The sequence below is a fragment of the Lycorma delicatula genome, chromosome 3 (genome assembly GCF_047948215.1).
Source record: "Lycorma delicatula isolate Av1 chromosome 3, ASM4794821v1, whole genome shotgun sequence".
NCBI classification, from domain to species: Eukaryota; Metazoa; Arthropoda; class Insecta; order Hemiptera; family Fulgoridae; genus Lycorma; species Lycorma delicatula.
This window is the reverse complement of record NC_134457.1, coordinates 123,416,330-123,430,541: the sequence shown is the minus strand read 5'-3', so window position 1 is coordinate 123,430,541 and position 14,212 is coordinate 123,416,330. Positions and strand designations below refer to the sequence as shown.

The 14,212-nt window shown below is 36.4% G+C and overlaps 1 protein-coding gene across 1 annotated transcript in view; it reads left to right on the top strand.

Annotated features, from left to right (window-relative positions):
- Positions 1 to 14,212, top strand: part of LOC142320972 (uncharacterized) — an 87,335-nt gene that overhangs the window by 66,887 nt on the left and 6,236 nt on the right. The window contains exon 3 of the mRNA XM_075358969.1: positions 2,376 to 2,581. Within this exon, the coding sequence (XP_075215084.1) occupies positions 2,384 to 2,581 (198 nt within the window). The 5' untranslated portion in view covers positions 2,376 to 2,383. The remainder of the gene's footprint in view (positions 1 to 2,375; positions 2,582 to 14,212) is intronic.

Genomic DNA, 14,212 nt, shown 5'->3' with positions numbered 1-14,212 from the left:
CGTTAGGGAAGGTTTCCTGGAAATTTTAGGTAGAACGTGATCAGTTTGCCATTGAAGTAATGCCGCACTTATTTTCAACAGAGGAGTTTGCTGATATGGTATTCATTTTGGATTTGTATAATGGAAGTGCTGCAGAAGAATATTAAATACGTTTTCTGAATCGCAGGATTCCAGATTCTAAAACAGTCGACTTTTCACAATCTTCGGGAAACGGGTTCACTACCTAATATTCGTACAACTACGAACGATCTGGTATTGATAACAACATGACGCTGTTATTGATAAAATTGATATCGATGCAATTCAGCGCAGTCCAGATGTCATTACCCATCGTCTTTCTAAGCAAATCGTAGTTTCGCATTCGATAATTTGGAGGACATTTAAACGAGTTTTATCCTTATCATAAACAGCTAGTTCTACATCTACATCCAGGAGACGGTCCGCTTTTCTAGGAGTTTTACAACTGATAGACACTCTAAAATTAGTGTTTTGTTTAACGGTGAGGTAAATCTCACTAGAGATGGCGTCGACAACTTACACAATGAGCATACGTGGCCAGAAGTAAATCCTCATGAAACGGTGGAAGACCATTTTCAATATTACCTAATATTACCGCTAATATTTTTAATATTACCGTTCATATTACTTGGCCGCTTAAATGCTGAGGCCTACTTGCAATTTTTTTCAAAAATTGCTACAGCTGCTTGAAGATGTTTCTCTAGCACTGAGACGCAAAGTATACTTCCAGTATGATAGCCCGCCTCCCCACTTCGCTTGTGCTGTTTCCACTCACTTAAATCATCATTTCGCTGAGAAATGGATCGGTCGTAGAGGTTCACATTCCTGACCACCAAGATCACCTGATCTAACAACTTTAGATTTTTGCGTCTGGAGGTGGATGAGAAATGTTGTATTCAAAAATACATTCTCGTGAGGAATTAATTGTCTGCATAATGGATGCGGCTGTTCAACTTAAGGAAAGCCCTGAAGAACTAAAAAGAGCAAAAAAACCCACTACAGAAGCTTGCCAAGAAATGTGTTGAAAATGAGGGGTTCATTTTCAACAATGTTCATTTTTGAACATTTATGATAAACTGGTACGTATAATGCAATTTGGTCTAGTGTGATGTTTCTAAATGAAATTTTTATTTTTCTAACTTTTCTTTGTTTTACTCATTTTAACTTACATTTTGTTCAGAATTAAATTCTCCATAAGTTTTGTTTAAAAGTTTAGTGTTTATTATCCATTTAAAAAAGTTAAATATTGTACGTCAAACATAAAAAACCGGGTTTTATTGGTTTTCACTTCAGATTTCTCAAAAACTACTGCACAGATACGGTTCTGCGACCTATTTTATTCGACATTTCAGGTCAAAGACCATAAGAAATTACTAATTTTTTCTGATAATTAACGTCATAAAAATTTCATTACGACCTTATTTCACCGGGATAGCGGAAATCTGAGCGAAATCTTTCACTAGCCGTAACTCGCAAACGAAGCATTTTAGGCCATATATTTTATATGAAACTTTTCAATTATTTTCAAAGAAGAATAGATTATGAAAGTCCCACAAGAATTTCGTGATACATTCTGTAAACATAAGATAGATAAACAATAATACTTGTTATATTAATATTTATGTTAATGAATATTACAAATATTTATAATTAATACTAGTTGCAGAGGCGTGCCGTAGACACGCCCTCCGGACGGGTGGCGTCCTGGAATGGGATTATTAGGTATCCAAAATTGATTACTTCTTGTGTAAAAACATTTTTATGTTTTTTAATAATGAAAATTGTTATAACGAAAGTTATATTAGAAATTTGACTAGAAAATTATACTAACAAATCGGGATTTCCCGCTAATGATCGGTACATTCCGGTGCGTACTTTTTGGTTATAGTTCATTATTTTATGAAGAAAAACAGTCACATTAATAAAAATATATATCATTAATATGTATTTCGTTATATATCGATATATATTATAGTATAAGAAGTATACACCTGACTGCTACCAGACATGTATTAACGAATCGGGATTTTTCGCAGTAATCGGTACATACCGGTGCTAATCTAATGGGGATGAACACGCAGACAGACATGCGGATGCGAGTTCTTAAGATCTCATTATTATGTTGTGTAAACTGATTTTGTAAGTAAAATTTTCTAAAAACAGAACACACACACAACACGCGGGCGCGAACGGACGCAAACGCAAGCAGAGAGAGAGAGAGAGTTTAAAATATTTCAAACTTTATACTCCCTTTTTTTATTAATGGCAGTAAATGTTATACAGATAATCTATATTTATTTTACACAATATTAGACTAATATTGAACCTTTTCAAAAGTTTTGGTTTAATTATTTCAGCGCCTGAAATGCCGACTAAGCTGTCAGCTCATGCAGTAAAGAACAAAGATAATGAACATTTGTGTGACGTTTTCATCTTCTGGGGTAAACCACCAGCTGCGCCTTTGTATTATAATGTAACTATATCGCATTATTCTCCTTTATTCAGCCCTCCTGTGGGAGGTCAACGGTATGAGTCCTTGAAGGCTCATAAAAATGTTACAGGGGTAAGTAAATTTTACTTAAAATATCTAAGTGTATATTAGAAGATATGTTTCATAAATAATTTCCCCTCTTAATATACATTATATTTTCAGATTGTGTTATAGCTTTTCGTAAAACCTGAAGGTACTCTTATATTTGGGCACTCTTAATTTTTTTCATCGACTATAGAAAGGTAAAGGTAAGTATTACGACCAATTGGGAAAGAAGTTAAAATCACCTCCGATCAGCTGTTATTTTTTTGATTTTGTTAAATTCTAATTCAAAAAATTCAAATAATGATAGTATAACTTTAATTTCAGATTTGAGTTTTAATGTTGTGGATTTCAATATCAGTTTAGTTTTATAATTTCAGTTTTTAGTATTTAAACAGTACTTTCTCTAAAATAGTTGGCATGAGACTAGACAAGATCAACTGAGGACTGTAATTATTTAGACTTATATCCTCAAATCAGCTGATTTGGAAGTCGAGAGTTCCAGCGTTCAAGTCCTAGTAAAGCCATCTATTTTTACACGGATTTGAATACTAGATCGTGGATAACGGTGTTCTTTGGTGGTTGGGTTTCAATTATCCACACATCTCAGGTATGGTCAAACTGAGAATATACAAGACTACACTTCATTCACAAAACAGGAAAAAGAAAGACTTATATCCTGTTGCGAGGCAGTATAATATAGCAAAAAAGTAAAATAGATTTAAAATCTCATAATGGACGTAAGATTTTAATATGTATTAAGACTTTTTAAATCAGATATTTTTCTCTTAACAATGTTATTAAAATGAAAAGAAGTAATTGAAAAATAATTTTAAACCATAATTGTGTCTGCCGTTATGATTGATATAAACTCGGGTTCAGCTATTAAAACTTGGTCTCATTGCTAATATTTATTTGTTCTTTTTCTACTGTTTAAAGTGGAGGAGAAAAAATACTTATGCAACTGCTTAGAGAGATTCTTAAATAAACAGGCATTGATTTAGTATAAAATTCCTCGAGTGTATCTTAAATAAATTTATTTCTTCCATGTGACCGAAGTAATGACATTAAGTTTCTTGTATCTTATCAGAACTGATTTTAAATTACAGAACTTAAAAAATATTCTGCTAACTTTAAAAAATGCTGTATGGTGTTTTGTTCAAGGATTTTATAAAAGTTTGAAATGTAAAAACTTCGGTAAATCTTTATTTTTGTGGCATAATATTTTCATTATATTTTTAAACGTTCAACTTAGATTCCTTGTAACTGTTTGGGAAAAAAAGAAAATGAAAGTACTGAAATTTAAAAAAATATTTAATACTTTTCTTGGTACATAAATTAAGGACGAACAAAATATTTTAAATTTAACTATTTTAGTTAGAAAACTAACATTTTTTACCAGATTAAAATAAAACTGCATCCATGTTTTACAGGCAACGTTTTAGTATATAATAGAGATTTACCACTTAAAATTTATATGCGCCATTTATTTTTTTATTCCAGTTGTTACCAACCACCATTAAATCGTTATTTTTCTGCCACGACTTTTAAATATCCATTAAAAATGTTCATCTTCTAGAATCCGTTCTTAAATCGCTTCGAAGCAAATGTCGTACAAATATTCATATATTTTATTTTTAAATCTGGCAGTCTACCGTTTCGGCACTTCATTTGTTCTGTCAACCCTTATTTTCCTATCTTATGAACCATGTATTCAAATCCTTCCTGTATCAACAAATTGTATTAAAAATTAGAGCTCTAACCTAACCTAATCTAGTGGTCTTGAATTTGATTCTCAACCAGGATCTGGCAATGTTTTTCGCCTATTTCCTATCTCATCTTCTCGGTTTAAATACAGAGGCAAAACTGAGGATACAGCAATAATATGTAAGTAAAAATAATAATTCACTTCAAAATTGTATTCCGGATGACCATTTTAGTCAGTAATATAAATGTATTAAATATTCGATCGCAGATTTAATCAGTGACCAAAATTTGGACGTCTGTTAAATTTTTTCACTAGATTATATAGGATATTTTTGAAAATGTATTATTCTAGATTCTCCATCATTATATCAAGGAGCACACAAATTATAATCATACGTAAAAAATAATGTATATTATGGAAGATATTGTGCATTCTTACATTATCTTCCAACTAAATCGAAATCATCTCATATACAGTATGTACATTAGATGGAAAAACGAATACACAAACATCGCACTACAATTAAACAGAACTCAGAAAAGGTCTAGTTAATGAACTCTATCACTTATAGCTGCTTGGACAAAAGAAAATTGATGTTGTATAAGTTGAATGAAAGGATTAGAATTTGCCTATATTTAATCCCTGCCACCTTGTTGAAGAAAACTATATCGTCTCATTTTATTAGTCTAACCCTTATTTGAGTCCAAAGATTTGTAAGGTAATATAACTATATTACCTTACGTTATAGCTATATAACGTATAATATCAAACTAATATGCTTACGGCCCAATTTAGTCCTTGAAACAAAAATCTTGGCATCAAAATGCAGTATATTATTTTAAGATTTTTCCCCCTGAAAACGGCTGCAAGCTTGTTTAGAGTTCAGTAGTGGACCATTTTTAGCTCAGCCCGAACACTTCTGCGGTAGGACGTTTAAATATAGAATAGCCAACAGGTAAAATTCAAAAAGTATATATACTTATCTGGGGCTGAACTAAAGCCCTGCGAATAGCTGATCAATGATTATTCTGACTCCAGAATAAAATTTTTAATTTTCCAATATTTTTATCTCATGATAAGGAATGTTCAAAAAGCAACAGAATCCCAGATAAATCCATTGCAGAAATATTCGTTACATCATTTTTCCCTTTATATTACTTTTTTTCTGGAGAGGGGAATCCCATTTACGGACAAAGTGTCGGACTCACAACAGGTTTAGTTGTTATTAAAGTGCGTATGTATGCCTACGCTCTACCGACTAAACCTAACCATCTCATCAACTCCCCATCCTGGGGCCAGATCCGCGATCAAGTACTGCACTGCCCCAAGATGTGCCTTTGGGCAAGGGGGAATCCGGAGTCTCCGTACACCATCACTGCCGCCTACCTGCGCAAGTGCGGATGAACAACGGCTGCACAGGGAGCTGTCCTTTACTTCCCCTTCCACACACAGGTCACGTTCTCCGGCCTTTCAGTGGACCTTCCTTGCTGATACTCGGTCCTGACGCCTTAGACTCTAATGTGGGCATCCGTGAAGGGGACCCACATAGGGTGTCGGTCTTCTTCACTAAGGGACAAGGGAGTCCCAGTGTCTCATCACTCCCGTCCATCAGTGCAAGGACCGATGAACGGCAGCTCCGCAGGGGGCTGTACCTCATCCTCTCGCGGCTCCGTCGTCTAGACTTTTCTGTTGAAGAATACTTGTGATAAAACTGGTTATTGTCCAAAACTCCTTCACTCCGGACAACATACGCTCGACGATGTTCTCGACTGCAAGGGGCTCAGTGACCATTTCACATCCGTGGCGACCGGTGACCCACATCCGGCAGTCGAACACGACGTGTTCCGGTGTATCTAACTCTCCACAGTATAAACAGACGGGGTTGTCTGTCCTCCTCCTGTCATGTACGTACACCCGGAACACGCCATGGCCAGTCATTAAGAGGGTCAACCAGTAGGATACCACACCGAAGTTGCGGTTGACCCATGGCTCAATCTGCCGGATCAGACGGTGAGTCCATCGGCCAGTAGAAGCTTGATCCCAGCGGACTTGCCACTCTCGGAGGAGACATCTATTCATCTCGTTTCTATCAGCACCCTGGATGATTCCAATTTTCTCCCTGGCTAACTGTTGAAATGGGGGAACACCTACAATGAAAAGTGCTGCCTCGGTCGAGACGGAAGAGTATGCGGAAATGTCGCGGAGTGCGATCCGCAGCATACCCTTCAGCATTTCATGATTCCGCACCACATTGCGATTCACCGATTCCACATTGAGTTAATGAAGTGTCTGTACACTTTCCGTTTTGAAGCTTGCGGTCAGGTTATATTACCCAGGAGTCTACTTAGGGCCTTGACCATCGTCCCTGCCTTCTCCGCTGTTTCCTTGACGTGCACGGCAAGTATACTCCGATGGTCTAACCAGATTCCTAAATGCTTCACAGATCGTACTTCGGAAATCAACATGTCTTCAACCTTGATCTGTAGCGGAGGTAAGGGGCGTCTGCCTGCCATACATACAAATGATATTTTTTCTGAAGGTACAGAAAGTCCTTTACTCTGTAGTCAACACTGTACTCGCCCAATAGCCTCGTTGGCGATTGCAACTACCTAGTTTCCGTCTTTCGCCGAAACTACGAGTGCAAGATCATCTGCAAAGACTACTGGCATGACTCCCGCTGGGTATTGTAATCGAAATACACCATCGAATACTAGGTTCCACAACGTTGGACTAATTACCGATCCCTGTGGCATCCCACACTTAACTGGGAATTGGAGTTGGGTATCCGTGCAGTTGTACGTCAGATGTCTATCCTCTAAAAACCGTTGAATAAGTCTCTGTATTCCATTGTCGATCTGCTTCTCCCGCAGGGCGTCAAACACGGGTCTCCATCGTACCGTGTTGAAAGAATTTCTGATATCAAGTAAAAAAACAATTAGGATACGTCTAGTACGCCAGGTACTCTGTAACTAGATGATATACACAATCTATCGCACCGGGGGCTGGTCTCCCCTTACGGAAGCCGTATTGATGTTCGGAGAATCCTCCGTGAAGGTCGATGTTATTCTTCAGTCTTGCGTTAATCAATTTTTCTTTAATTTGCACAAAGAGTTAGTCAAGCAAAACAGCAGGTAAACGTTGGCGAGTTGACGACCCAGCTTCCGCAGTAAAATCAAGCGGGATACCTTCCATTCCCGCAGAATATGATCGGACAAGAGCATGCCATTCATGATGAGAAATTCTACTGGGGCTTTCTCCGCTAAAATGCCCACAACATCCGTGAGAATGCCATCTGGTCCCGGGCTCGTCCGTGGTTTAAGTTTCTTACAGGCCAGCAGCAATTCCTCCATGTTGAATAGAGAAGAGGTGTCAATTACTATCTCTTCTCTCGGAGGGTCATCGTCACTCGAGAATAATTCCCGCACACTCTCCATAATTTGTTCTGTAAGGAACGGAGCTGTCTTCCAAGTTCGACTATCACAATCCGAAATCCCTAGCCCCAAGGATCTTGGTCGACCATGTTATTAAGGTCTCTCCAGCATTTGTTCTTGACCTCTTTGATTGCTGCCTTGTACGCCGCCCTTTTCACCAAGAAATTACGTCGTGCTAGGAGCTGAGCGTCCTGTAAGTCCCTCCTCATAGTCCGCTGAAAGGATCGTCTAGCTGCCCATGCTTCTCGTCTGAGGCGGGCAATCCCATCGTTCCACCTGTAGGCATGACGAGAGGGGTTGCAGTCGATAAATACGCCTGCTGCCGTGCATGCCCACCAGTTCTTGAATAACTGTCACCAGTTCCACAGGCGACCCAGCAAAATCAGTTGCTTTCGTGTTAAAATCTCTGGCAATTACCAGAGTTTCGGCTCAATGGCGGTGGAGCTCCATGAACAAACCATCCAGAAACGACATAAATTCTTCAGTACCAGTATTCGGGAAGCAACAGGAAAAACTGCTAGAACTCCTATGTTTGCCCACACAAAGCCTCTTCCTGAGCCACTGGCCACTACCGGTACCCCAGTCTTAACAAAACCAATCGCTGCAGTTGATAAGGTGTCCAACAGCCACATAGCCACCCGATCCTTACTCCTCATGCTACCAGTTGTTTGACCGCACCGTACAACGTAATGACCGTCGCGTTCTGAGTTTTCCCGAATGCTGGACGGAGAGAGGATACCCAGAAGTCTACGCCCGCCCCGATCGCTTGTCTGCTGTTGCAACCTCAGCCGCGGGCTCATCATTCTCAATATCGTGAATGTGCATTACCGTGCGCCTGTTGTCCTTCGAATTTAGGACAACCTTCAAGATGCATTATCTCGAATTACGTTTTTCAAGGCAGCAGTCTTCTCGGCACCTCTCACTCTAATGCACAATTCCTCGCCATTGCCTTGCCTTGTCTTACGGATAGGATGTTTCCAACTTGGCCTTCTACTGATTGTTTAACTGTTTTTACTAAATCGTCGTACGATTGCCCAGAGTTCCGCACAACCATCGTGCCACTCCACTTCCACCACTTCCGCCGGGATAGAACGCCACTTTCTCCACTTCCGCCGGGGTAGAACGCCGAGTAGATGGAGTCACTATATCCCGTTTCCCAGTGATGCCTCTAAAGTCTACTACCTTGACCCCCGTACTCGTCCGTCTAAATAAATTCAGGACTAACCGTTCCACACATCGTCCAAACTTGTCGTGTGGCAAGAAAAATGCAGGCGTAGATGTTTCTTGTTCAATACCTCGTACGGCTCTCAATATCATCTCTAGAGATGCGACTTCCTCGGCCTCGGAGTCAAAGAAAACAGTAAATCGCCGTGAGGGCAGTTTAGTCATATCTCACCCAAGAAACCTGGAACTATCTGACGTCTCCAGCAGCGACACCGCAATACATCCCTCGACCCCCACCGGAATTAACTGAAGCTAGATCAATGAATACCCACACATCTGCCTTCACAGCCAAGCCTTGCGTGATGTGTTCCACTCGTACCATCACACAGCACGGCCCGTTTCTGCTCACTGCCTCAATTAACTCGTCGTCTGTAAGAGTCTGGGACAGGATATTCTTCAAATTATGATCCCTCGGCGCGGTTTGAGTAGCAGCTTTTATCATGGAGGGGATTTCCCCCTTCCCCGTTGGGGATTTTGTCAGCAGATCCATCCAGGTCACCTTCTCCATTTTTCTTCGTAAAGATACTATCAGTTCGAGAGTGTCTTTAATCTCCCATTTTGTAGTCGGGCATATTTTCACTAATCCATCCAAACTCTCCACTCTAGTAAATAGTTCTAAGAGAGCAGGCAAGATTGCAGGGCCCTCTAATGCTGGTCACTTCTTGCCCCGTAGTGTCATGTAGCTTCGATCAACTTCCTCGGTTAAATAAGCTCCGGACTCCCTCTCAGATTCCACGAAACCCCTTCCGATTGCCCGTTGCTTCCGGGACCCGTCAACGGTGGAGAGCTTGATGTAAGGCGTTTATTACTCTGTTTGATTTCTTCTACAAAATCATTCTCCATTTCGATATCAGGACAGGGGTCGTTCCTGAAGCGTAGTCCTCCAAGGATTAGACTGACGCCGGGTGGCTATGTGATGTACTGGCCCTCTCAGATCGTAATTGATCCTCACGGTTTTTTCCCGTTCCATCTGCCGACCTCCACATGCGTTGCTCTCCTCATTCGGCGATGTTGATGTATGACCTCCCAGCAGTGCGGGAGAGCAAGTATCTTGCACCTCAGTCCCTCTCCTGGGTTCCGGAGACAAGAGTGGGTATTCTTGATCACATGTCTCTTCTTCCCACTTTCTTCTGAAGAGGCGTGCGGTGCCACACGTTTCAGCGATCACTTCCCATCTAGTGCTCCATAAAGTATCACGGGAAGCCTTCTTTGTAGTTCTTTCCGACCGAATGGCAGATCCCAATCGTGAGTGCGATGAAAAGTCCTATGGGTCACCTGACCATAATATATTTAAGTAAATTCAATTTAATCCAGTTAAATTCCAATTCAAATTAAAAATCAAAGTCTCACACAAGAAACAGCGACACAGAAATTAGGCAGAAAAATAGTCTGAGTAAAAATGTAAACAAATATGTAAACCTCCTTTATATTACTTGTCTGACATCATGTGCTCCTTTCTTTAAATAAAGATAATAAATAAATTTAAAAAATTGTTCGAAAAAAATTAAATCATTATGAGAATATTTAATTATCTTACCTTACTAAGGGCTTTTTTATGTGGATCTGTGTGGACCAGAGAATTCCAAAATCCAAAAAAATGTGGATTTTGGACTTTTTCTTAAATACTGTAATAAGCCCTGATTGACAGCTTTACACAACGATATATCATAAGTGTTGCATATTTTCATTGGTTCCAGAGTTATAACCAAATAAAATTTTAATTAATGAAATATTTTGATCTTACAAGAGGAATCGAACCGATTTGTCGATTCCAACTTAAGCTTCTTTTTTTTATTTTTTATTTAAATATATTGATTTATTAATAATTATTAACCTCTGATTGTAAAAAGATTTTCACGATAAATAATAATTCAATAATAACAATAAGAAAAAATCAGAAGTGAAAAGTACATAAAATTTCATTTCATGTACTTTTCACTTTAAAAAAAATGTGTATGTAATTTAATAGGCGTACAAGGAAGTAATGCGGTGTCACCATTAGATTTTTATTTATTTTTTCATGAAAAATTCTCATTTTAACATATTATATCAAAAGGTAGAAAGAAATAATTTTTTAGTGATAGGAAATCCTCATGAAACTTTTAATTTGCGATTTTTTTATACTATTCAATCGTTCGTCGTATTAATTTCAGCTAGAGTTATCGAAATTTCTACTTAATTAACTGGATTCATTTAGCAAGTGAAGTTTAAAATAGCATATTTTCTTATACTTCCTTATCTTGTTTTTATATTGTGTACTTAACACCTCGGAAGTTTTTTTGTAGTAAATAATTTTCCATTAAAATACCACCAGTATTTTATTCCCTTAGAAATTCATGTATTTTAATGCGTACTTGACTTATTCGGAAAATTTCCATCAATTATTAGTAATTAAACCCAAATTTAGATTCTAGCTGCTCCTATCTGAACTTATCTGAAAAATAAAAATGCCGAAATGCCAAAAACAATCTGATGTGAACATCACATGACTTCCTTGTAACTATTAAATTACAGACACACCTTTTTTTTAAATGAAAAGTACATAAAATTTTATTTCGTTAATAACTTATTGAATTCTAATTTATCATATTTTTTTTTTTACAATCGGAGATTAATAATTATCTAAAATCAAGCACGAACTTTATTTATAAAATTATAAATATTTCAATTAACAATACAATAATAACAATTACAATTAATGTACAATATAATATTATTACCCAAATCGATATATTACCTGTGACCCTATTATTTTGTCCTGACCATGGACAAATTTTTTAAGTTTATTTATTTTTTAATTCTAACGTCTTAGGGTCTATTGATATTTCAATGTTGCACTTCGTCCATATTCAATTCATTTACGACAGAAAATTTTGGATACCCATAAACTCGGTAATCATAAACTGTAGTGGGCTATCCTTTTACTATATTTGACTATTGTTTGAATTTATTAAATATATCCCTTGTATATTACTTAAGTTACACTTTCTTTTTCATTTACAATCGTTAAGCATTCTTTCCAAAAGTAATACGATTCTAAATTATAATTTTCAATTAATATTAAATAATCAGATGTTTCATCAGTTCTGATACATATACACTAACGTAATACCTATTAAATTACATATACACATTTTTAAAAGTACATAAAATTTTACTTCACATATAACTTTTGATTTTTTCATATTTTTTTCTGTTATCATTGAATAATTGTTTATTGTAAAAATTCGTTTACAATCACGGGTTAATAATTATTAATAAATTAATTTTTTTTTGTATTTTTTTTTTGTCTTCAGTCATTTGACTGGTTTGATGCACCACATTTCAAAAGCTTCTAATCTTTCTTCTCAGATACTCCGATTGTCCAAGTTTCACTTCCATATAAAGCGACACTCCAAACATATACTTTCAAAAATCTTTTCCTGACATTTAAATTAATTTTTGATGTAAACAAATTATATTTCTTACTGAAGGCTCGTTTCGCTTGTGCTATTCGGCATTTTATATCGCTCCTGCTTCGTCCATCTTTAGTAATTCTACTTCCCAAATAACAAAATTCTTCTACCTCCATAATTTTTTCTCCTCCTATTTTCACATTCAGTGGTCCATCTTTGTTATTCCTACTAAGTATATATTATTTATATATAATTATTAATTATTTATATATTATTTATTATTTATATATTAGTAAAAATTATACTTAATTTTTATTAAAAAATTAATTTAAATTTTTTTTTTAAATGTTAATTTAAAAAAAAAGTTAAATTTAATTAATTTAAAAAAAATAAAGGAGATGAAGTCGATTCGAACCGATGTACCTTCCCCCTATAGATTCAAATATTTCATTAATTAAAATTTAATTTGGCTATAACTCTGAAACCAATGAAAATAAGTACCATTTATGATTTATCGTTAAAAAGTTCTCAATGAGGGCTTATTACTGCAGTTAAGAAAAAGTTCAAAATTCAAATTTCTTCGGTTTTTGGGTTTTTCGGACGCTTTCGGTTCAGTCGATTACAATTAAAAGGGAAGGTGCACAACTAGATGTTACAACAATCCTAAATCCAAAATTTCAACATCCTACGGTTAATCGTTTTTGAGTTACACGAAATACGTACGTACGTACGTACGTACAAACGTCACGCCGAAACTAGTCAAAATGGATTCAGGGATAGTCAAAATTGATATTTCTGTTGAAATCTGAAAACCGAAATTTTTCGTGATTAGAATACTTCCTTTCGGATCGGGATTTTAAAACAAAAAAAAATGTTTTGCTGTAAAAAGAAGGATGACTATCCGTGCAGGACTACTGTACGACGCGGAATAATCGTCATCTCGCACTAAATGCGTTGCTAAACAGTATATCCACTTACCTACCTATCAAATTCCTATGAGCTGCAAAATTTCCCTTTATTCCCTCCTATTAAATCTTAAGTTGTTTTTTCATCATTCGGTTAACAATTTTATTAATTTTTTCTTTTTACTAAATTCATTTATAAATAATTTTAATAAAATGACCCTTTTTCTTGCAGTCATTTACAAATTTTTAATTGTAAAAAAAAAGTTTTAAATATGAACCAATTGCATAAGTAAAAAAATATTATATTTCGGAGTTATAATTATTTAATAAACATCACGAATTAATTAATTTATGAGTTGCTAATTGTTACGGGCAAGGAAATCCCGAAACAGTGTAAATACGTCACGCGCACCATTTTGAAATTCTCCTACTTCCATTCTTACATGCTAAGCATTCAAAAACTGCAGTCGTATTAATAACGTCTGTAGTTAGATTTTAAAGTTTTCTTTGCAAATCGGGGATTATAGACTGAATATCAGGACACGACATTACAGTTACCAAATCGGAACATTCCTAGTGAAATCAGGACGCCTAGTAACCCTGTTCTACACGATTAATAATTATAAGCGCCAGATTATTTTATATAGCCAATTTTTTTATCTTAAAAACTCGTTAAACTTTATGCGGAAATATATATAGGCATAAAATATATTTAATAATGATGATAAGCTTAGCGTTTTATTAACGCAGAAAAGAACTCAATTTAATCATTCCACCAGTACTTCTCACATAATAAAACACCCAGAAATTTCGCTTTGTGAGCAACAGAAATACTATCGTTATGATTAATGGGATTTAGGCGATCAGCAAAATGCAAAGTAAGGATTTTTACCCATATATAAAACTAGCTGTACCCACCACGTTTCGCTGTGGCACATTGTGGTTGCATGGATGGCACATAAAATTAATTAATGCACGATCGACTTTTTTTGTTTGCA